Source organism: Rhineura floridana, chromosome 8 (genome assembly GCF_030035675.1).
Source record: "Rhineura floridana isolate rRhiFlo1 chromosome 8, rRhiFlo1.hap2, whole genome shotgun sequence".
NCBI lineage: Eukaryota > Metazoa > Chordata > Lepidosauria > Squamata > Rhineuridae > Rhineura > Rhineura floridana.
The window spans coordinates 36,582,435-36,605,260 of record NC_084487.1 but is presented as its reverse complement, the minus strand read 5'-3'; the positions used below and the strand labels follow the sequence as shown (position 1 = coordinate 36,605,260).

Genomic DNA, 22,826 nt, shown 5'->3' with positions numbered 1-22,826 from the left:
CTCCAATCCTAATTCTTTTTTGTGCTTGAATAACTACCTGCACAACTGACTGCACAACTTCCTGCACAGGTATCCCTGCTAACACATACTAAGCTCTAATATGCCAAGACTTGTAGCACAATCATATGCGTGTTTACTCAGAAACAAGTCCTATTGTGTTCAGTGGGGCTTATTCCTTGCAGCCTAAGACACATATAGAAGCACACACACTTAATAGAATATTATCTTTATTAGGCTTTCTGCTTCCTAGCTTTTCATTCCTGTGATCCCTTTGACACATCCCTTGTTTTTCTTGTTGGTAAGACTAGAAAAATCTCACAGCCAGTTACAGCCCAAGAGTCCATAGTGAGATAATTGTGTCATAAGGTACAAACAATTTGACTGTTTAAACACCTTACAGAACTTGTGGTCTGTCTAAAACATCTGCCAGTCTTAAGCACCAACATGGTTGATCAGACAGGACAATCTGGAAGTCAACAAGAGATATTATTTTACCCATGTATCTTCTCAGAGAAATATTGGGCTGCCATTTCCTAAACACTCAGGCAATCACTTTTAAGAGTAGCAGTTTTGAAGATGCTATGACTTTTGTAAGAAGTTTAAATACAAGAAGCAGTGAGGAGGTACCTGGTCTTCTGGTGGCAGAGCTGCTGCCATTTACCAGCAAGGGCAAAGAGCCGGGGAGGTCAGTGCTATGTGGAAACTTGGCAGAACCAATCCAGTATTCCTTTTGATGCTCCCGCAGGGTGCCAATCTCTCCACTGTCTCGCCCCCTCTCGCTAAGCAGCAGTGATTCTGATGTCAGGAGGCCAGGTGTATGGTGGCACTCCTCACCAATCACTCCTGTTAAATGCCTTATGACATGTGACTGTGTGAGTTTTTTGGACAATTACTGTCATTTTAATTATCAAGCAAACGAGTTGTATGTCAACATCTTCAGCAACAGAGGTTGCCAACATAGCCAGCATAGCTCCACTGGTATTTAATGTTTGTTCTTTCAACTTCATTTTGAGTCACAGTTTATTTGACACCACCTGCATTTTAGCAAATAAGCTGAAAATATTCTCTGTTTTAAATAGAAATTAATTTCTCTACAAACCCAGAATAAAATAATGCCCCAAAGAAATAAACAGTTATGTGAGTTGATTTGATTTAACATTGCTTTGTCCTATCTAATTCGTTATTCATTCAGTTGATTTTAGGGCAAACCTCTGCAGTTCTTTATTTGCGTTTTCCTTCTGTTGTAATGATTATGTCTGCTTTCTGAACCTGTTCTTTGTAATAGGTTAAAATTCATTAAGGAAAATGTGTGACTTTCCTAGGGTGAAAACAGCTAATACATTCTTTCTTTCTTTTTAAAGTGTTTTCTAGTGAATTGACCTATCCTAAACTCTGTTTTGTGTCTGCTATCTGATGCAGTGTCAAAATAAGGGCAGAAGTGATACAGTCAAGTAAATCTCTCTTGTCTCATTCTGGTTTTTGAAAATAATCGTGAAGTAGTACACAAGATGAAGGCCTGTGAGGACACCCTGATGGGCGGGACTGCTAGAGAAATCCCTTCACCAACAGCTATTTCAGAGTCCTCAAACCTATCATCCTCTACTCTATAGCAAAATTGTGCAAAATACTGCTTCCTTCCCCCCCCCAGTGTTTGACCCTATTTTGTACCAGCTGCAGCTTCTGGATCATTCTCAAGAGTAGCTCTATGTACAGCATATTGCAGTAGTCTAGTCAGGAGCAGGTGATCTCTGACCAGGATGGGTTGTAGCTGGCAAACCAGTCCAAGCTGGAAATAGGCACTCGAAGCCACTGAAGCTACCTGAGCCTTAAATGACAAAACTAGATCCAGGAGCCTGCCAGCCTACATACCTGCTCCTTCAGGGAAGAGAGACTTTGTCAAGCACAGGCCATCTTCCCTGTTCCCAGATGCAAGAACTGCCCACCAACAGTATTTCTGTGTTATCAGGATTCATTCTCAGCTTACTAGCCCTTTACAGCCTCCAGACATTGGTCTAGTACCTGCACAGCCTTACCTGATTCAGATGGTATGGAGAGAGAGAGCTGGGTATCATCAGCATACTGATGACACCACACTCCAAATCCCAGTATGACTGCTCCAAGCAGCTTCATATAGATGTTAAACAGCCCAAAAGCCAAGGGACTAAGCAGTACTCAGTGCCATTCTCTGGTTTTGGCCCCGCAGCTGTAACAATGTGCCTCCAACTCCCAACTCACAGAGCTGCTCCAGTTAAATCATGATCAATTGAATGAAAATATGCTGAGAGACCATTGAGAATCAACAGGGTCACCCTCTTCCTGTCTCTTTCCCATTAAAGGCAAAAATGGCCTGAAGCCTGAAATGGTTCTTGATAATTTACTTTTCCCTCCCATTCTGTGACTCCTGGAAACCACTAAGCATGGTCAGTCCTCACTGGGTTGTTTTTGGTGGATGTTTTCTTTACATTCTCTTTTAAAATATGAATAGCATACGTGGGGAGTATCCAAGTATATAGGAATCAGTAGGTTACCCTGTTTTGGTTCCAAATCTATAGGAAGTCAACCATCTGAATTTGCTATTAGAGGAAGGCTGAAATACTTCCAGTACTTTGAACAGATCTAAGTCAGTCATTGGACAACTTAGACGATGTGAATTTATTTATTACTCTTGTAGCAGGCATTGTATGGCTACCTTCTGTTCCTTTCCTGGCCAGAGAGGAAGGAGAGCAGGGTCTAACAATGGCAGGGATCATGTGAATTAAAATGTTAATATGTGCTCCTAGATGGTTCTGGTTCTTGGTGCTTTTTGGGGTGCTTTGATTTTGGTTCTTGATGCACTTCCAACATCAGCCTTGAAGACTGATGCTGGAGCATGACATCAACCTCCCTGTACATTAAGATCTGTGGGTGCCTTTTCATTTGTGGCACCCCACTTGTTGAGCTTTCTCCCTGTTTTATAGATTATTGTTATTTTTCCTGTGTTTTATTTTGTATATACTTTCAAGTTTTAAAAGGCACACCACTGGCATTTTACATGTTAAGTGGTATAGAATTTTCTGCAAGTAAAATAAACAGGAGAAGGGCTGTAACTCAGTGGTAGAGCACCTGCTTTGTATACAGACGGTCACCAGCGTATCCCCACAGAGACAGGAAGGACTCCTGCCTGATACCCTGGAGAGCTGCTGCTAGACAACACTGAGCTAGATGTACCAGTGGATCTGACTCAGTGTAAGGCAGCTTTCTGTGTTTCTAAACAGATAAATACATTTTCCATGGATTTCAATGGGACTTGTGCAACTCATTTTCTCTGGATATGAGCCTGAATATTTTAGAAGAATTTTAGATACTTGGCATGCTATTCAGAAATGACTGTAGCAGTTTTAATAATGTAACACTGTGGCCCCAGGTACTGTGCACGTTTCCTTCACAAGATTTATCTGCATCACAAGATGAATTCACAGGTACTCTAGAGATTGTTATAATTTAGCTACTATAAAATACCTATTACTTCATGTATTAGATATATATCTGGCACTCATTATTGGCATAGTTAAATAATGCGTATTGCTGAATTAAGTTAGATCCATCTATACTGCAGACATGGAATACAAACTATTCTCAGTAAATGGTACAAATTCAAGTGATTGATGTATTCTTTATAAAAGGACAATCTTGCTGTGAGATAGCTGTGTATATATGATTAAATGATACTCTTTAGAAAAAAAGAGTAAAATATAGCCTGCTTGAGCTATATTCAGCTGGGTATAAAGAAAAAGACTTCATTTTCAGACTTGTCAGCCATCATCAGACTGAAGGCCAGACTGGAGTAGCGAAGCTGTCAGTTTTGTGATTCAGCGCTTGTGACTTTCAAAGGCTGCCTCTGTACTTCAGGTTCCTGCTGATCCAGTAAAGAGCCCACTGGAATTTTCACACCTCCAAGGCAAATCTCAGAACACAGTTGTGTTAAGGGCTCTGGGAATAAACAAGTAATGGGAAACTAGACATTATTGCCCAATAAATTTGGCAATGTAAAATAAAATTGATTGTATCCACTAAGAATCAAAAACGTTGTTGCCCTGCAAAATAGTGCATTTTAAATATTCCTGCTCATGTAAGTCAGAGAACTCATAAGATTAGTTGCTGACCCTTCTTTTATAAAAACAACACTCTGTTTCCCAGAGGTTGAATATTACTGTATTTGGGAACATTTATCCCTTAACTTGCCTCAAAGCAGAATTGGAATAGCAGAAGATAATAGCTTTTGAGAAGCAAAATTAATAAAAGCATAATAAGATCACATTTCTGCTTCAGCAATATAAAAAATGTATCTCTGCTAATTGCCCTGATGAGATTTTTCTAGTGTCCTGACAGTAACTCATCACGTCCTGAACATTTTTCAAAAAGTCGGCTACAGTTGCTAGCTAGTGAGGAGAAAGTTTAGCCACAAGTCCTGGTTTGGACAAACCTTGCATGGTCTGGCTTATTGTGTTGTATAAACCTGGTCATTGTGAGTTGCAAGCTGGACATATTTATTGTTTGCAAAACCAATTTAATGTGTGGAAACCCATTGTTTAAATTCTATTTATGAGGACATAACAGTTTGTTAATGAACTATTCTCTGGATCAGACTTAAGACTGAGCTGCAATTTAAATCTAGGTCCTGGACTACATTAGTTATAAAATGATACAAGTTTGGTTCTTGTTCATGTTAAAATGTACATCTGTATGTTGTACAGATTTGAATGAAAAGTAAAATAATGGGAAAACCTAGATAAACTGATAAATGTCTAGAGTTTTCCCCCCTATGAAGGGGGGGAAACCATGTTCAGCATGTTAGGTTGCTGCATCACTAGTTCTGGAGGAAGCTGAGATAACAGGACAGCAGAGAACATAAGGAAGATCAGAATTGGGCAGAATTCCAGTGGGTTTCTGCTAGTAATCATGCCAGTTCTCTTTTCCCACTAAGGTATAAAAGTATGCTTGACTGCAGACCAAACTAGAAATTTAGAACTGCTTATTAATATTGGTAATGCATACGTTATAAATAGGAGCTTAAAGCAAGACAAAAGTGTGTATATAGACAGACAAATTTCACTGTGTTTCTGGCTTGTTTCTTCCGTAATGAAGGGCTGTGTTTTCTGTGTGCATGGTTGCTGTCTCTTTACTCATTGTACTAAACTGTGGTGTAGTGTGGTGTGAACAAACCTCAGGCATGCACACTAACTCTCCTCCTTTCATGAAGAATTTGAAACTTTTGCTTCTACTTTTAATTAATCACAAGTTGCTGTATTGTCTGGACCCAGAACTGTGGTTAACAATAACTATGGTTAGCTTAAAAAAAACAGCTTCAGAAACCACAGTTTGATGTTGGCTTGTTTTAAACTATCCATAGTATTATATGTATGCTGATTTGGTGTTATATGTACTTTTTAATATATTTTATATATTGTGGCGGCCAATGGCTATGAACAATAAACCATTCATTCATTCATTCACTATCCATAGCTAATATTAACCACAGTTTGTTAATCTGGACAATATAACAAACCACTGTTAATCAGATGTGGCAGAGAGAGAAAGGAGCAAGGCTCGCTGTGGTTCATGTTGTGCTAAACTGGTTTAATACAATGTTTGAATGTTGCCTATAAGGCTTTTGGTTATTTAGGAAGAGAGAGAGCCACACTAATGTGGCCAGCCTAGTGCACATTGTATTTCCATCTAGAAAATGAAAGAGGGGCTACAGGTGGGCAATTCACATTAGAGAGCCCTTCTTTAATGGACAGCACTAGGACCTCTAATAGTATGATATCAGTAGGACTGTAGGCAGGCCAACCAGCACTTGCAATTTATTCTTTATTTCAAGGGTGGGGAACCTGTGGCCCTCCAGATGTTGCGGGACTCCAACTCCTATTAGCCTCAGCCAGCATGACTAATCGTCAGGGAGAATGGGAGTCCAGCAACATTTGGAAGGCCAGTTTCCTAATTCCTGATTTAATCTGCTTGCCAGATGCATTTGCTAACTGCTACAGATGAGTGTGACTGTCATAAAATCTCACTTCCAGATTGGCACAAACACAAGCTTTTGAACTTATTTTTTATATATATATACAAAAGCTGTAGAGGCTTGTTTTCAGTACTTTATTGCCATTTCTAGACTTTCCCCATACTCTATATGCATTGGGCATATAGAGACATGACATATGTGGAGGAAAAATAATACTTGGCCAAACGCCTGCAGAAATTAGTGCTTCTCCTGGGCTTTCATGCACCAGAAGATTATATCTTAAACTTTTTGTCCTCAAACCCTTTGTCTACCATAAAGCACTTTTGTTGTGAGAGGTCTCTAACTGTGGGAGCACAGTATGCACATTAGAGCTACTCTTTGGGAAAGTAGGAGAAAAGGTGGCAAAAGTCTTCAATCATAAGGCCTAGACAGATGCCACCAGCAAGGGTCAACTGCCCCAGGCTAGATGAAGTGTTGATTTGTCTTGGCATTAGACCACTCTTTATATTGATTTCTGTAATTTTGGTTCACAAACCTACATTTTGTTGTATCATAAGTGTTTACTTAACTTGAGGTATGTGTTTTTATTATACCATGTCCAAGGACAAGCAACTTTTCAAGCAACTTGCCTCCAGTGTTTCTCTTTTCATACCACTGCTCTCCAAATGGCATATCATTACTGTTTTTGATATGCCCCAGGTGTTCAGGAATATGTCTGAATATAAAACTTAAATTTTAAGCGAAGCAATTTTTTACAAAAACTTGTGCAATGGTATGTGTTATTTTAGTTAGCTTAGACTCCTTTTTATTAGTTTTTCTCATGAGTATTTCCCCCCTCAAGTAAGTAATACAATCTGTGCCCAAACGTTGCTGCATGTGCACATTTGTCACATCTGATTTCAGGTTTTTGAGCATCTGCAGACTATTTCCCACCCACCCTGCTCCTCCAAGGGCATGTCTTTGCAAGCTGGCAACCTGCACAACCTCAGTCTTGGGCATTTTATAGTTAGAAAAAAGATGATAGGATGATGAAGCAGCCCTTTTAGAATAGTGGGAAGGGGAACAGATTTGTCTTTGATCTCCTTGTTAACGTTGTGTCCTTGGTTAAATAAAATAATAGAACTAAATTATAACCCCCAATGTTGGGATTCCCACTATGGCATTCCAGGAGACTTGTCATGTATAGTTATTGTGGAGCCCAGAAATTGACAGTTTCTGCATGGGGATGTGAAAGGCTAGCATCACTGTATCTAGGCTCTCTACCTGCCTTGGTAAAAGAGGAGTTGTCTCAAAGAATTTGACAGGCACTTCCAAAGAAAATATGTGCTTTCAAATATATTTGTTCGGATTGTGGAGTAGCACACCTAGCACATGCATAATTAGCTTAGGCTACAGAGTTGCCTTTTAAGCAAGAATATTTATCTAAATAGCTTATGCATATTTCATAATGGAAAAAGAACAAAATTTGCTAATTTGAAAACCATATGGTTACATCTTAAATATTCTATTGTAGTACAAATCAAAGGTAGGAAATCTCTTGGAGGCATTAAATTATTTCAGTATGTCTAATATTGTAATACCTAATTTTCCATTTTAGTTATTTAAATATTTAAGGAAATGTAAGCTTTCAGAATGGCATTTGAAATGCTGAGTCAGTATACCAAAAATCACAGTATAAGTGCACACTTTTTTCATTGTTTCTGACTCAAGAAATCTTTTATGTTTTGATATATGAACACTTTGGTTATGAGTCTTATTTCCTGAAGGTCCAAATCAATTTAAGTCTTAACATATATTATTTAGCCTAGGAGCAATATTTGCAAAAAGATAAAGAACCAGGGACTCAACTAATATATTCAAATAAATGAGTAGGAATAGATTATTTTCAGGTTGTTTACTATACATAACATCCATAACATTTTTGTTATTTTCCTACAGGTGTTCACCTTACTATGGATTGCTGACTGGATGGTGCACCATTTCTGGAAAAAAGGAAAAGATCCAGACAGTTTTTCTATCCCTTATCTTACTGCCCTTGGTGATCTTCTTGGAACTGCCTTACTTGCAATGAGTTTTCACTTTCTTTGGCTCATTGGTGATAGAGATGGAGATGTAGGAGACTAATAATCCAGATGTGCACACTAGCTGATCCCATTACATGAACATGACAAACAAGAGACAACCACTTGGCTTATACCATTTCATCTGAAGGACCTCAAGACAGTGGCTGAATCTGGTTATTATGGTAACTTAATGTTGGCACCAATAACAAATGGCCTTAACTTTTTTTAAAAAAAAGAGATAGAAGTGGAAAAATAGTTTTAAATATTTTTGCACTGCAGGGGAGTGTGGCTGTTGCTAGCTGACCACAGAAAGAGAAAGGTCAGCCAGTATTGTGCCAAGAAACAAAGTCCAGAAACATAGTTGATGGGCAGTAAATAACAGAATGATGTGACTTAACCACTGATGTGTTTGTCTTCATCACAAATTAGTTTACATTTCAGTGGGCAGCCTGGCTGTGCATTTCAGCTTATGCAATATAATGGGTTCACACTTATAGTTAAATCTTCTGGAATCAGACTCATTTGATAAATAGGCAAAGCAGATCATTTGTGCATACAGTTAAGAAAAAAAGATCAAGCAGGACATTCAACACTCCTTTTTAGTTGCGGGTGAGACAGAATAAAGCAGTTTCTGTTCTGGAAACTAGTTTAATCAGTTGAAAATGGGAAAGAAGTTTCTAATAGAGATAACCCAGTACTATCATGCATGGACATTAATGATGTTGTATTAATAATTGTATTTCAAAAGGTACAATGGTGCAGTTTTAAAATGTTCAATTTTGTCTTTTACAGTTTATTGTAAAGCATAGGAAATTAAGGCTACTTACAAGAATTAAAAAGAGGGGCTTCTGGTATGTAGTTATGGGACAACTGCAATATATGTACCAAAAAGAGAATTGGTGGAGATTTTTTTCTTTTTAGAAATACTGTTAAAGAGAAGGAAACCTTTGACATATTCAGCCAAGATGTTTTGCCACACAGTTACATACAGCGAGTGGCAGTTGGAATTTTAGGCTGCAATCCTCTTACCTTGGGGTAATCCCCATTGGATTCAGTGAGACTTGCGTTTGAGTAGACATGGATGGGAGTGTACTGTTAAGGGCTTTTCCTAAATTATCACTGGGCAGAGCAATCCTGTGGGGGCAGGGGAGGGAGTATCCGTGGCAGAACTACTCTTACTTCCTAAACTGCACATTTAGGTCAGAGAGAGCATCTAGAGAGTAAATAAATATGGCAGTTCCAGGAGTGATATATTTGTCCTCCATTGTTGGGGGAGGGGCATGGCAGGGTTTGGAGAACAGAAGGAATTTAGATCCTGGAGTTCCAAACCCTCCCTCGATACATCCTCACACACACACCCATCAGAGCACCAGCAGTAGTGGAGGTTTCTGCATCTGCAATCAGGAGACCTCTGGGGTTCGACCTCCTCTGCTTGCAAACAGAGGTCTGTGATATCCTATGGCCCCAGAAATACCCTCCCAACAAACATAGGATTGTGCCCTTGCTGTGCAATAAGAGTGCAACTGCTGCTCTGAAGATCCAGGCATTTTTTTTGAATCTAACAGTGCTGTTTTAAAGGCATTTCTTTTCTCAGTGCTCAAACCAGAATAGTTTGCTCTAAGAAACTGTCATTCCCCATGCCCTGTATGTCAGTTGTGTAATGTAATCAGTGCTTTGTAGAATGTGGCTATGTGGGTATCACAGGTACTTGTTGGCTAGTGCCTGTGACACACTGATAATGAGCAGTATTGCTCCCATCATATGTCTGCACCATTTCATGAATTAATGTATTATGTTTAAAATATCTGCAAAGACTTCATTTCCCTATTGTAGTGCAGGAACCCTCAGGCAGGTTACAGTCCTGAAATGCGCTATACATTTCTATAGTGCACCACTGCAGCATTACATGTTTTATCCCAAACTTTAAAACCCTTATTGCTGTGCATGTAATTTGAATTTGGGGATTTGGTTGAAAGATTACACAAGTGTTTGCATAATGATTGTTTCAGTTTATGGTTTGTGATGAGTTGCATGTTGCCTTGGATATTCTATAAATAAAACTAACATTTCAAACCATGGCAAAGCAATTCCCCCACCCACCTCCAGAAAGCGCTAATGAAGCTGCACAAATTTCATTGCAATGAATAACCATTTTGCACTTCCCATTACTATTAATGGAATTTGCACAAGATTGGTCCCTTTTCATATATCCAAGTACATCTAGTTGATTTATTTCAAATATGGATATGCAAATTAGGCAGCTAAATTTATGTATGGGGCCCCATTTTTCACATGCCGACTTTTATTAATATAGCCAAAAAGAAATGTTCATAGGCATAGTTGCTTGCTGACCCTCATCTTCATAGATGCCAAGGATGCTGGTAGCTATTTCGCTTCCTAATTGAAACCTTACATGAATAACTTTATACACACATTAAAAGAATTAAAATCTTTTGCATAATTATGAGTGGACTGCCTTGCTGCTGGAATTGGAAGGTTAACCCATACAGTAACATTTCAGAATTGTGAAGGAAAATTGGACTGTCCTCTAGGTTCCCCTTAGAGTGTATTAGCACTGTAATATTGTGGACAACATTACTATTCATTTTGTTTTAAAAATCAGTTGGTGATAACTAAAACATATTTGTATTTGGGGATATAGATCTAGAAACAATTAAATTTAATTCTGGTTGAGCTACCTTCATGTGGAATTATGGTCTGAAGAAAAATATTTTAATGTTTGAAGAGGCTACAAAGTTTTAAAGTTCTTTAGAACCAAACCACAGAGCTTCTGAAAAAAAACACACAAATAAAATTGCATTTGTTTTAATAGAATACTATTCATTTAGTGTATGTGTACTATTTTAATTTATTTCTTAAGATTTGTTTATGCCTCTGCCTGAGATGTACTCAATATGTACAAGACCGGATTAACATTCTGTCACACTACTAATTCTGAAAAATAAGGAAAGGAAAGCAATCATTGGGTGTGTGTGTGTGGGGGGGGAATGAAATCTTCTAAACATCTATTTTTAAATGTCTCATAGGCAGTATGGGTGAGGGGAATATTTAGATAGAACTTTAATGCAAATAATACCTTTTTAAAGACCAGTGTAAGGTTTTCATTGACATACTGTACTTTTTTTGAAGTCCCCTTTACTTTAGAGCCCTACAGTTCTCGAGTAATTTATCTTACAGCTCGCTGATGCCCTGCAACATAGATCCAATGCAATATGGAGAAGGATAGGTGCAAATGCTGGGATTGCTTTTCTGCCTCTATCCCCTCCCATGCAAGCACAAATTTGGCTTGGTTAGCATAGCAACTATAGGTTCAATTTTGTTCTAGTGATGACTGCTTAAATCTTAGTAAAAGCAGGATCTAAATAGGACAGAAATGAGGATGCGGTGTACAGTGGTCTCTGAATGGCTTGAGGACAGCAGCAGGAGCAGAGTACTTCATCTTCGATGGCTGTTAGCTGGAGCGATTTGGTCTTTCATTGGTATCAAATGTTAAATATCTCTTACATTTAATACTAAAAGTACCCAAGATCAACACAATCACATGAATATGCTAGAATCAAGAGAGAAACTGGTGGTTTCATTGGTGTACTGATCCTACCCAACAATTTCCCTAAAATCTGGGTCTATTTCAAGATTGTTTTATTCATCCTTTTGATGCCGAGCAACTTTAATGTCCATTCTAGGAACTCCCCTAAAGGTCTAGCTAAGGACATGGTGGCTGCCCAGTTTATGACAGATCTAGCACATATCTCTGTGGTCACACCCTAGTTTTGTTTTACACTGGCCTGGAAATGTGTGGTTTTATGGTTAAGTCATAGTTTGGACCATTACTTGGGAAACATTGGCTTTTGAATTGATAAAGATAGCCATGGCAAAAGAAGAGAGTACTTTCTAATGTCCAGTCCCTTTGATATACTCTACAAGTCTCTGGTTATTGAAGACTTCAAGTGCATGAGTAAATAAAAGTCAGTTTCCACAGCAACTGGGACCCTCTGCATCAAGATGGTAAAACACTGTGAGGTCTTAGCACAGAAAGCAGATCAGGTTTGGTTGTTTGGTATCAAAATTGTATTTTGAACATCTACATGTTTTAATAAATATTTAAAAGCTGTTTCAACTAAGAACGTATTACATTAATGTTTAATAGACTACAGCTTTACAATTGCAGCATGCATTGTCACAATTAATATGCACCTTTGGGAAATGTTAGATCTGAAATTGAAAGGGATGTAGCTCTGAGGTAAATCTTAGTCTTTATGGCATCCTTGCAATGACCTAATTCACACATCACTTTAAACCACAGTTCAGCTTAACCATTGTTTACAGGTGAACACACAGCATGCTGGTGCACAGCAAGAAAATTGTGGCTGATTTGCTTCTCCCTTGCTCCTGCTGCGCTGCTTGGAGCTAACCCATGAATTGGCTCAGCATTATATCTGAATCTGGACTTGAGGTTTGTCTATCTCCAAACAAACCATGAGGTGTAACCAAGGTTTATTTGGAGGAGAGAAACCATAAGGCTTGGCTTGGATGTAATGCTAAGACAAATTATGGCTTAGCTGTTGGTAGTACAACAGGAACGGGAGGATCAAATCAGAGAGTTTTCTGCCTGTACACCAGCACATTGTGTGTTCACCTTTAAACCATAGTGAATCTTAACTGTGGTTTAAAGTGGTGTACAAATGAGATCAATGAGTAGAACATTGATTGCTTTAGTGTCATACAGAGATCTCTTCAACAATACCTATTAATTTCTTGCAAACTCTACTATGGAGATTGGAGCACTGGAGAGATAGTGAAATAGTCCTGCCAATCCAAAGACTCATCCTGACTTATAGAACTGTTAGTAGAACTGAAATTCTGCAGTTGCAGGATTCAAACTGTCTGTTCGAATAGTCAAGTTCTTTCAAGGACGTGTTTAAAAGCATCAGGAGCCACATTGATTGGAGAACCTCTGTGGCTGTATTTCTGGTCATTATTTAACTTGTGGTGGTGCTGGCTAAGACACAATCTCTGTCTATGGAAAAATAGCAGAACCAATTTTCTATGAACTACTTTACACCCCAAGGGTAAATATCAATTTATGCAAAGAATATAATAGCAAACAATCTTGTGAGCCTTCTCTTCTACAGCCACGTGAACTTTCCATTTCCACGTGACCCATTATCAAGGGCCGTAGAGTCTTGACTTGTATTTGATCTTCCAACATTCCCTTATCTTACCTAAGCACATGGACGCTAACAACATGGAAGGTAATTGCTCGCTGCTTCTCTCCAATACCAGGACTGTTGCTGGGCAACAGTAGTAGCAGCAAAGGAGAAATAGGTGGAGACAATAGGAAGCTGGGATGCAGGCAGGAGCAGTGTACATGTGGATTTGAAGGGCTGAGAGAGGACCAAGTGAAAGTGTTTGAGAACCTCTTTCATTTAGCGATATGGAAGAACAAGAGGTAACTTCTTACCAGTTTTCAAGTGCTACCAAAAAGAGGAGGGGAAACAGCTGGTTAACAGGCCCCTTCAATGAAGGATAAAATCAACAGACTGTAGTAGTAGCAAAACAGATCTGAGGGGGAGGTGAAAGCAAGAAAAACATGTAAAACTCTTAACAATTTTGGTCTCAATGCACAGCACTTGGTTGTGTTTGCAGCTTTTCCTAAACGTAGCTCTCCATGTGCAGAAGGGCTGTCAGTGGGTGAGGGTAGGCAGCAAAAAGGGGATGCTGCATGCAGATCAGTGAGCAGAAGGAGAGATGTGGGAGGGAGGGAGATCAGGCGCTAAATGTGAAAATGAATGATGGAACAAGCAGTGCAGGAAACATTTAAAGAGGAGAGGAGACTACACTACTACCTGTTGGGTTAGTTGTAGTTTGATTCCTAAATTGGATTTTTTTATACGTGCAAACTCAGTTCTTCTGTATCAAGAACATATATGTATTTTGTTCCTAATGTGACAAGGGGAGTGGTGGAGAATAAGAAACTGTATATCTAATCTAACTACGCAGAAATTAATGTGAAAAGAAGCCTACATCTAGGGATATTTGATTTCTTTTCCAATTTTATGATATAATCTTGTTTCAGTGCAAAATTCATAGGTGATAAAATGTAGTTATTCCTGATATACAAAGTATGCTACTTCTGTGATGGCCCCTGTTTCTAAACTGAGTCCCCTTGTCTGAATTGCGTTTCCTCCTTAGAAGCTGTTGGTTTTCTTTTCCGGGGGGGGGGGGTAGGGATGATCAGCAATGTCCTTGTTATTTCATTTTTCCATATTACAAAGCTACATTTCATTTTATTTTTTAAATCACCTTCTATGATACAAATTGCACATAAAAGCTTATTGCATTCACTGTAATAATGTTTTTATACCAGAGTAATAATGTCTATTTAATACAAGATGGCCAAGTCATTATGCAGCTCCATTTGATTGAAGACAAATGTAGCAATAACTCGGGCATGGCGGGAACATTTATAAATTACCATTTTTGCTTATGAAGATAAATCTGACCAGAATGCTGCTATCATTCAGCCTCTCAGAATGTCTTTTTTCTGCATAGAATCAGATATGAAATATGGATGGGGAACGAAATGAGCTATGTGTGTGGTTTACCAGGGCAACTTAAATGTCAGATAGCCAAAAACTCTGTTGCTGGCACAGAAAACTCCCCCGTGCCCCCTCCCTGCCAAGTTAAGCATCTCAAATAATCTTGTGTTTAAAATAGCAACCAATGTATATTTTTAGTGCTAGCTTATCATTTGAGTTCATAGCATGTTAGGAGGCATGTAGAGAACATATGCTCTTCCTGGATTTTTTCTTTTAAAAGTTATTCCCATAATTTCAGCTTTTGACCAATATTGCCCTTGAAGATTCAGGGAGGGTAACAATTGTGAGAAACCACAAAAATACTTAGATGTCTGTTGTTGTTGTTGTTGTTGGTTTTGTTTTGTTTTGAAAACCCTTTTAAGCAGGAGTAGGGAACCTGTGGCTGTCCAGATGGTGTTGGACTCTTTCAGCCCCGACCAGCATGATCAATGGTCTGGGATGACAGAAGATGTAGACCGGCAACACCTGGAGGACCACAAATCCCTCTCCCTATCCTATCCCTACTTCAGACTATACTGGTGGAGTGTTTGACTAGGAGTGGGAAGATCTAGGTTCAAATTGACATTTAGCAATGAAACTTGCTCCACGCTGCAATACGTTGTTGTAGGTCCCACTTTTGTAATTCTATTCATGCGTAACTTTTTTGAATTTCCTCAAAGGATGAAGTTTCAACCAGCTTTTGGTTTCTGTATTCAGTGTCAAGGGCTTCAGCCAAATGGGTATCACGGTACTGAATTCTTCTATCAGGTGAGGAACCCCTTTCAGCCAATGAGTTAGTTCCAATTGCTGCAGGCCACATTTGACATTATACGATGTCGGGTGGATTCAATCCCTGGCACTTAAACGTAGTGCATTTGGCACTTGAATTTAATCAGTGACACATGCAAATTGCAAAGGAGCACTCCTGATTGCTCCTTCGCAAGCATTGTTTGCATTTGGCACCATTTAAACATGGCACCAAATTCAAGCCATGCTGCTGATCTAGTTAAGAGCTCCTGATCAAACCTGACCCTGGCAGCAAGTTTGCAAGAAAAGCTCCTGCCTCCTGGCATCTTCTATTCCAGCCAGGCATCAAGCAAGGGCAGCTAATACAACAGGTAAGGCAGAGGCCAAAAAGGAAGCCCTCCTCCAGGTTCTTCCACCAAATGAGGCAACACAGATGGTGCCTGGGTAAAGGGCTTTCTCAATGCTAGTGCCCTGGTTATGGAATGGTTTCCCCAGAGAGGCTTGCCTGTCATCTATGATAGCATCATTTTGGCACCAGGTGAAGATTGTTTTTATTTTGCTTGCCCTTTTAATCATGATGGTTTAATGCATTTTAGTTGTTGAACTATTTTGTTTCTGCTGAGTTTTATTGTTATTTCTTTTCTTGTCCCACATGAAGCTGGTTTTATATTTTTGTGGAGTTTTTTTCTACTGATTGATTTTAGCTTTAATTGCATTCTACTGATTTCAACATTTGTGATCTGCCCAGAGGACATGGTTAATATAATATAATATAATATAATATAATATAATATAATATAATATAATATAATATAATATAATATAATATAATATAATATAATATAATATAATATAATATAATATAATATAATATAATATAATATAATATAATATAATATAATATAATATAATATAATATAATATAATATAATATAATATAATATAATATAATATAATATAATATAATATAATATAATATAATATAATATAATAAATATAATATAATATAATATAATTAATATAATTAATATAATATAATATAATATGGGTTTGGGCTCAGAAGTGCCAAGGCCAATACAGATTCTTTTGACTTTCTGATCTACTTTACAGGTTACTGAGTCTCAAAAGTCATAGCTGGGTATCCTGATTGATGTGACTTGCAGAATTCAAACCCTCCTAAAATAAAGTTGCTGGCTCCCAATCCTACCAGGAATACTGAGTTTGTGACCCAGAACCCTTTCATTGTCATAGCAGATGGGTGTGGGACTGAGGTGCGGGTCTTTGGCAAGGAGGAAAAATCACACAGCATGTCAGAGGCTGCTTTTATTTAATACTATATACCTTCTGGTCCAGCTGCAGCTAGAGCTGGGTCTAGCGCAGGTGTACCTGCAGCCAACCACCTGATTAAATGCTACCTCTTTGTAACACATTTGAAAGTATTGTTTGAGCCATTCATACTTCATGTTTTTAGGCATATGACAATGAAAGTGCCAAACAGAAATGCCCACAGATTGTAGCTAGGAAGCAGTGTTAAAAGTTCACTAAGGCTCACTATTTGTAAAGGAAAACAGCATGACTGCCCTTTCTTTCCCTTTGGAACAACTATTCTTGTACTGCAGCGTCCCTCCTGTACTTTTCCTGCTCTTCCACTCTGCCCATTAAAAACGTAACAAGAAGCCTGCTAGATCTGGTCCCCAGATGCCTATGGGAAGCCGGCAAGCAGGACCTGAGTGCAATAGTAGCACTCTCCTCGCCTGTGATTCCTGGCAACTGATACTCAGAGACATATTGCCTCTGAGTGGAAGTAGAACCTAGCCATCATGCTTTATAGCCATTATCTTCCATGAATTTGTCTAATCCCATTTTCAAGCCATCCAATGACTGTATCTTGAGGGAACAAATTCCATCACACACAGAGCTGTCTTTTGTCAGTTTCATTGGATGTTCCAAGTTCGTGACGGAGAAAGAAAAACTTTATCTGCTTTCTCCACAACACACATAATTTTGTGAACTGAATATGTGGGCAATAATGTACACAATAAAAACGCGCACACATTTTATTTTCTTCAATTTAATTGAAGTTAACTTAGAAAAATAATTAGGCTTGAATGGTGTATGTGTGTGTGAGAGAGAAGGAACAATTCATGAACAGTTAACATTTGGGTTGGCAACGTATAACTTAGTTTCTTTTTTATTATCAGTATATTTGGATATGTTGTTCCTACAACAAGCCTCTACTGCATACAAATAGGTAAAAAAAAGTCACCCCGATGTTAAATTATATATGCACATTTTGTATTGTTCATGCATATAATAGAATAACACTCTCTGTAACAAGAGTAATATTAAGGACATTCCCTTTTGTACCTGAAAATAATGCAGCTTTCTACAGTAAACTTTAGGAAGGGTCAGTTGCCTTGCTGCAGCTATCAGTCTGCACATCACCTTCCATGCCGGCTGCTGTAGATATCAGTTGGTTAAATCCTTTGAAAATATTATGAAGAAAAGCAGAGCTGTTCCAAGCAGGGGTGTAGTTGTCCAGGGTTGCAGACCACTTATGTTTTCGGGAGCAGGGTCCCAGACAGGTCCCTAGTGTGAAAGGGGAGCATGTTAGCCAGTCCTTTTATGCTGATTAGAATCAATCAGAGTGAAAGGAGGTGAGTCAGCCAGTGAGGAGACTCTTCTCAGTAGCTAACACACAGCCTGCCCTTTCATGCTGATTGGCTCTTAGGGATGTCTGTGGTAGTGGAGTGTGGACTCAGAGATGACATGGGGAGCAAAGGAGAGGAGGGAAAGTGGGAAAAGGGGGCATGGCTCTGAGGGAGCATGGCATGACTATCATGAAGGGACCCTGTACTGCACTACTGGTCCCAAGACACTTTGCTGCCTGAGACAAAGGACAAGATGTTTCCTGTCCACCACCACCCTGCAAAGTTCCATGAATGGAAGCCAATTGAAGTGGCAGTTGAATCTTATTTCAATACTGGCTGCCTCCATCTGCAGCTGAGTGTAGCCAGCAGGCTAGCTTCATGAGTGACGGGCAGGCTGTGTGGCCACACAGATCTGGCTTCCAAGGCTTTGCCAGTTCCTGCCCCCTAACATTTTCTGTCCGAGGCTGTTGCCTCCCTCTACCTAATGGTATAGCCGGCCCTGGAGAAATGCTAACATATTTGGACACATTTAGTAGTATGATGAAACTAAAAGCAATTTAAATATGAGAATGTTTATTAAAGGAAATATCCTTCTGGTTTTTTTATTTTGTTTTTCTGGGGGTGGTGGGGGGGAAGAGAGAAATATATTTTGTGGCAGAATGGGGCAGTCCAGCAGGTGCAGACAATGTCGAAAACCATAATGTGGTAGTGGGCAAAACTTCCCAAGATGCAAAGGGGACATGGAACTTCACCTGTGTGGTGTCACTTCTTAACATTACCCCAGTGCTCTGCTTCCTGTTTTCCATCATAATGTAGGGGACTATAAGTGGTGGAGCTCGATCAGTTAAGAAAGATGATAGCCAGCAAGGGATAGATAGAGATGGCTGAAGGTTGAGCAGAGACTTGGCAAAGTGCCCTCTGGTTGCCCCCTCCTATGCCAGTGGGTCCCTTTGGTGGGCTTACCTGGCAGCCAGTAGCAGCCAGCAATGCTCTGATTAGTGCTAGGTGGTGAGCTGCTGTTGTAATTACCCACAGTGCCCCAGTATTGTGGGAAATTAAAATGGTGGCTCCAAGCCCCCAGTGGGGATTGGTATTTTAATAACGCTCAGTGCCTCAGATTGATGGTATGTCAGGATCAATGGGGGAAATTACAGTGGCAGATGCAGCTACCTCACACTGATTAGAGGGTTTAGAACAGCTATTGATGGTGGGACCTTCCAGTTGCTTGGGCCCAAGCAGTTGTCCAAAGACACCATATACTGACGCCAAGCCCAGAGACAGACCAAGAGTAGCAGTGCTGCAGTATGGTTACACCCTATTTGCCGCCTACAGAAACTGCTGTAGCAGATGGGAAAGAAGCCCTCTGTTATGTAAAAGCTCTCTTTGCCTGGATCATGCTCACCATTTTCAGTACAAAACAGCTGTCCTTAGGGAGTCCAAAGTACATATATCAGTGAGTTAACGACAGCAGTCAACAAATAAAATGGAGATGACAGGGAGGGAACAATGCTACTGGCTTTAACTATCTGCTTGTAGAAGCAATTTGATGCCCAAGGCTGTAGTCCTATGCACACTTGCAGTCCCCATTGAACTCAAGACTTCTCACTGAATGTGCATCAGGTCGCAGTGGACTTTTAGATTTCTCAAACTTGCTGAACTTGGAGCTTCCATCCCCTACTCCCACTTCTTATCTCAGGGATGAGGAACTTGTGGTCCTCTAGAAGTTGTTAGACTCTAACTCCCATTAGCCCCAACTGGCAAAGCCAATGGTCAGGGATCACAGGGAACTGTGATCTGACATCATCAGGAAAGCCTCTGGTACCCAATACCTGCCTTAACCGATTGCAATCATGGTTTAGTGAGTGAGCATAGAGCCATATACGATGCATGCAGCACATTACTGTCTGAGACCCTATGAGAACAAGAGAAAAGGGATATTAAGGAATGGTAGGAGGAGGAGGAGCTGTCTCTCTCTCATCACCAACATTCTCACTGCTAGGTCAAGTCTCACTCTCTCAACATGAGTGGATTTAAACAAAGAGCAACTATGGATTACTCCTGGTGTCCCAGGCCTTCTGTTTCCATCCCTGCAAATGTCTTGCACCTGCCTAGAGGGGGGCTTGCCTTCCAGTTGAGGAACACAGGGCCAAACTGGAAAACACACACACACACACACACACAGAGAGAGAGAGAGAGAGAGAGAGAGAGAGAATTGGACAAACAATGTTTGGTATAAACACTGGAACATTCATAACCTAATTTATATATTTGTTGAAAGACACAGAGAAACAAATCCCTTAAAAAAAGCAAATAATTAACAGTTGAACTATTGGGCAAAGAAAGTGGGGAAAACAATCTATGAGAGGCACTTACTACAGACCTCTGTTGTCTTTTATTTCTGCTCACTTCCCTTCCAAACTGTAGTAACAGAATCATACAATTTGTGGATCTCAGAATAATTCAGACACTGGTTGATTATAGGAAAATTAGTTGCCTGTCAATGACCTCTCATTGAAAGCAACAAGATGTTGACTTCAAAGTGCTCCTTCTATAGTTCTCTGTTTTGGTCATCTAGAGTAAATGATTTAAGGATAATCATCTAAGTGTCTTTTACATCCTCAGACTGGATTTTTTGTACCTGAATCAGGGTGGCTGTAGATGGGGGCTTACTACTGTTCAGGTATCACAAAGGGGTTGTTAGCAAGTTTTTTTAATTTGTTTTTTTCCTGGAAACTACAGATTAAATGTGGGGGAAATGGAAGCTAGCATTCTGATGCCAATAATGCTGTGTAGATCTCACGGGGGGGATGCATCTGGAGTATCCATTCTACAACAAACACCCTCAATCTCAGTTTTGCCTCCAGCACAATGTCATGGCAAGACAAGCTTCATTCAGATGATATGAGCAACTGCTCTTAATTATCCTTTTAATCCTCATTTGCTCATAAATCACTTGCCATTCCCATGCAGAGTAGCTATACAGGAACCGAAAGGAAGGGGTACATGATTTGGCCACCTGATGCCCAGCTACCCAACCTTCACTATTGGGGAAGGCTCATAGGTTAGTGTTAGGCATATGTTTTGCATGCAGAAGGCCCCAAATTCAAACCCTTGCATCTCCAGTTAAAAATATCCAGTAGCAGATAATAGCAAAAATGTCTGCCCGGGAACCTGGAGATCCACTGCTGACATTACTGGGCTTGATAGGCAAATAGTATAAGGCAGGTTATTGTGGTTATTATCCAGTGCTAGTCCTACTCAGAGTAGATGCACTGAAGTTAATAGACTTGACTAATTTAGGTTAATAGGTCTACTGTGAATAGGACTTAGTTGAATACAACTCTGTGCCTGTCTAGAAAAATTTAGTCCCAGGTTGCAGACACCAAATTCTAGTCTAGCTCTCCCCTAATGTGGTAAATTTCTACATATAGCCAGAGCTTGGAAAAGTTACTTTTTTAAACTACAATTCCCATCAGCCCCAGCCAGCATGGCCACTGGATTGGGCTGATGGGAGATGTAGTTCAAAAAAGTAACTTTTCCAAGCTCTGCATATAGCTACTCCACCCCTCCATGGGATAGAGTTCACACATCCGCTCTGACATGGTACAGACCTTACTGGGTTTTAACACATGATTTTACTGCTGATTCATATGAGTTTAAATGTTGTGTAAATTAAATTAAACATGAATTTCTATTAAGTTTTATTGGTGTCAGACTGATTTTGTATATTCATGTTTTCACTATGTTGTAAACCACCGTGCGGGTCCTGCCACAGATGACTGGTAGGATTTAAATAAAGTAAATAAAATAATCAACTTGATTCTGAATGTAGATAAATTCTGAATCCCAGAAATTGTTTATAAAAACAGGCTTGACAATTAGAGGCTAATCTGAATCTACTTCCAGCTGCACTAGATCCTTGTTTCTCTGCTACTGTTTTTGCCACACTGCCACCACCATTTTGAATCCATTGTGAGCACATGATATGATCCAAAATGATCACGCAGCAGGAAAACAGTGGAGAGCAAGCTATGCAATGGGACTGGAACCAGATCTGAGCATGGGGACAGTGAGGTCACTCCGTCAATCACATCTCTCATGCACAACAGGCCCCTTCTCATACGAAGACAGTCAAGTTTCAGTATTCTACAGGGGTCATCTCTCTGCTAACCCTGTAGATCTGAGAAGATTTGATTCAGGCAAGATACAGTTATAAACAAGTCTGTTTTGAGGGGGACACCTTGCCAATCCCAAAATAACAGAGTTTTGTTTAAAGAACAAAGTCCACCTTTTATTTGAAACATCTTACTTTTTTTGCTGCCCCTGTAGTGACAATCTAGAGTGCATCGCTGTCAAGTGAAAAACACTTGATCAACACTCTCTTGCTCAGAAATGGAATCCTATTCTCCTTTCCACTCACAGTAAATAAGACAGATGAGAACTATTAAGAAAATAATTCAATTTATTCTTCCCATGGTGTATTCTTCTGCTCTCTGTTGGAAGAGCTCTGTGTGTGTGGGGGGGGAAACCCAGCATTGCATCATAAATAGTCCTCTGGTTGCCCACTCAGCTGTGCATCCCATAAGTAAAAATAAACTAACAATTTAAAAACATTGTGGCACTGTTCACTGGACTTGCTAAGAGTGTCATGACAGACTACATGCCTTTCCTTCACTTATTTGTAATGAGAAAACTGTAATGTCTGCTGAAAACAATTTCCAGGCAATAAGCCACTCATCCTATCACAATTTGCCTTTTCATACAA

At 39.5% G+C, this 22,826-nt stretch overlaps 1 protein-coding gene across 2 annotated transcripts in view; it reads left to right on the top strand.

Moving 5' to 3' along the window:
* Positions 1-10,899, top strand: part of SLC41A2 (solute carrier family 41 member 2) — a 63,027-nt gene extending 52,128 nt beyond the window's left edge. For both annotated transcript variants that reach the window (XM_061638908.1, XM_061638907.1), the window contains one exon: positions 7,940-10,899. In XM_061638908.1, the coding sequence (XP_061494892.1) occupies positions 7,940-8,125 (186 nt within the window). In that variant the 3' untranslated portion in view covers positions 8,126-10,899. The remainder of the gene's footprint in view (positions 1-7,939) is intronic.
* The last annotated feature ends 11,927 nt before the right edge of the window (positions 10,900-22,826 follow it).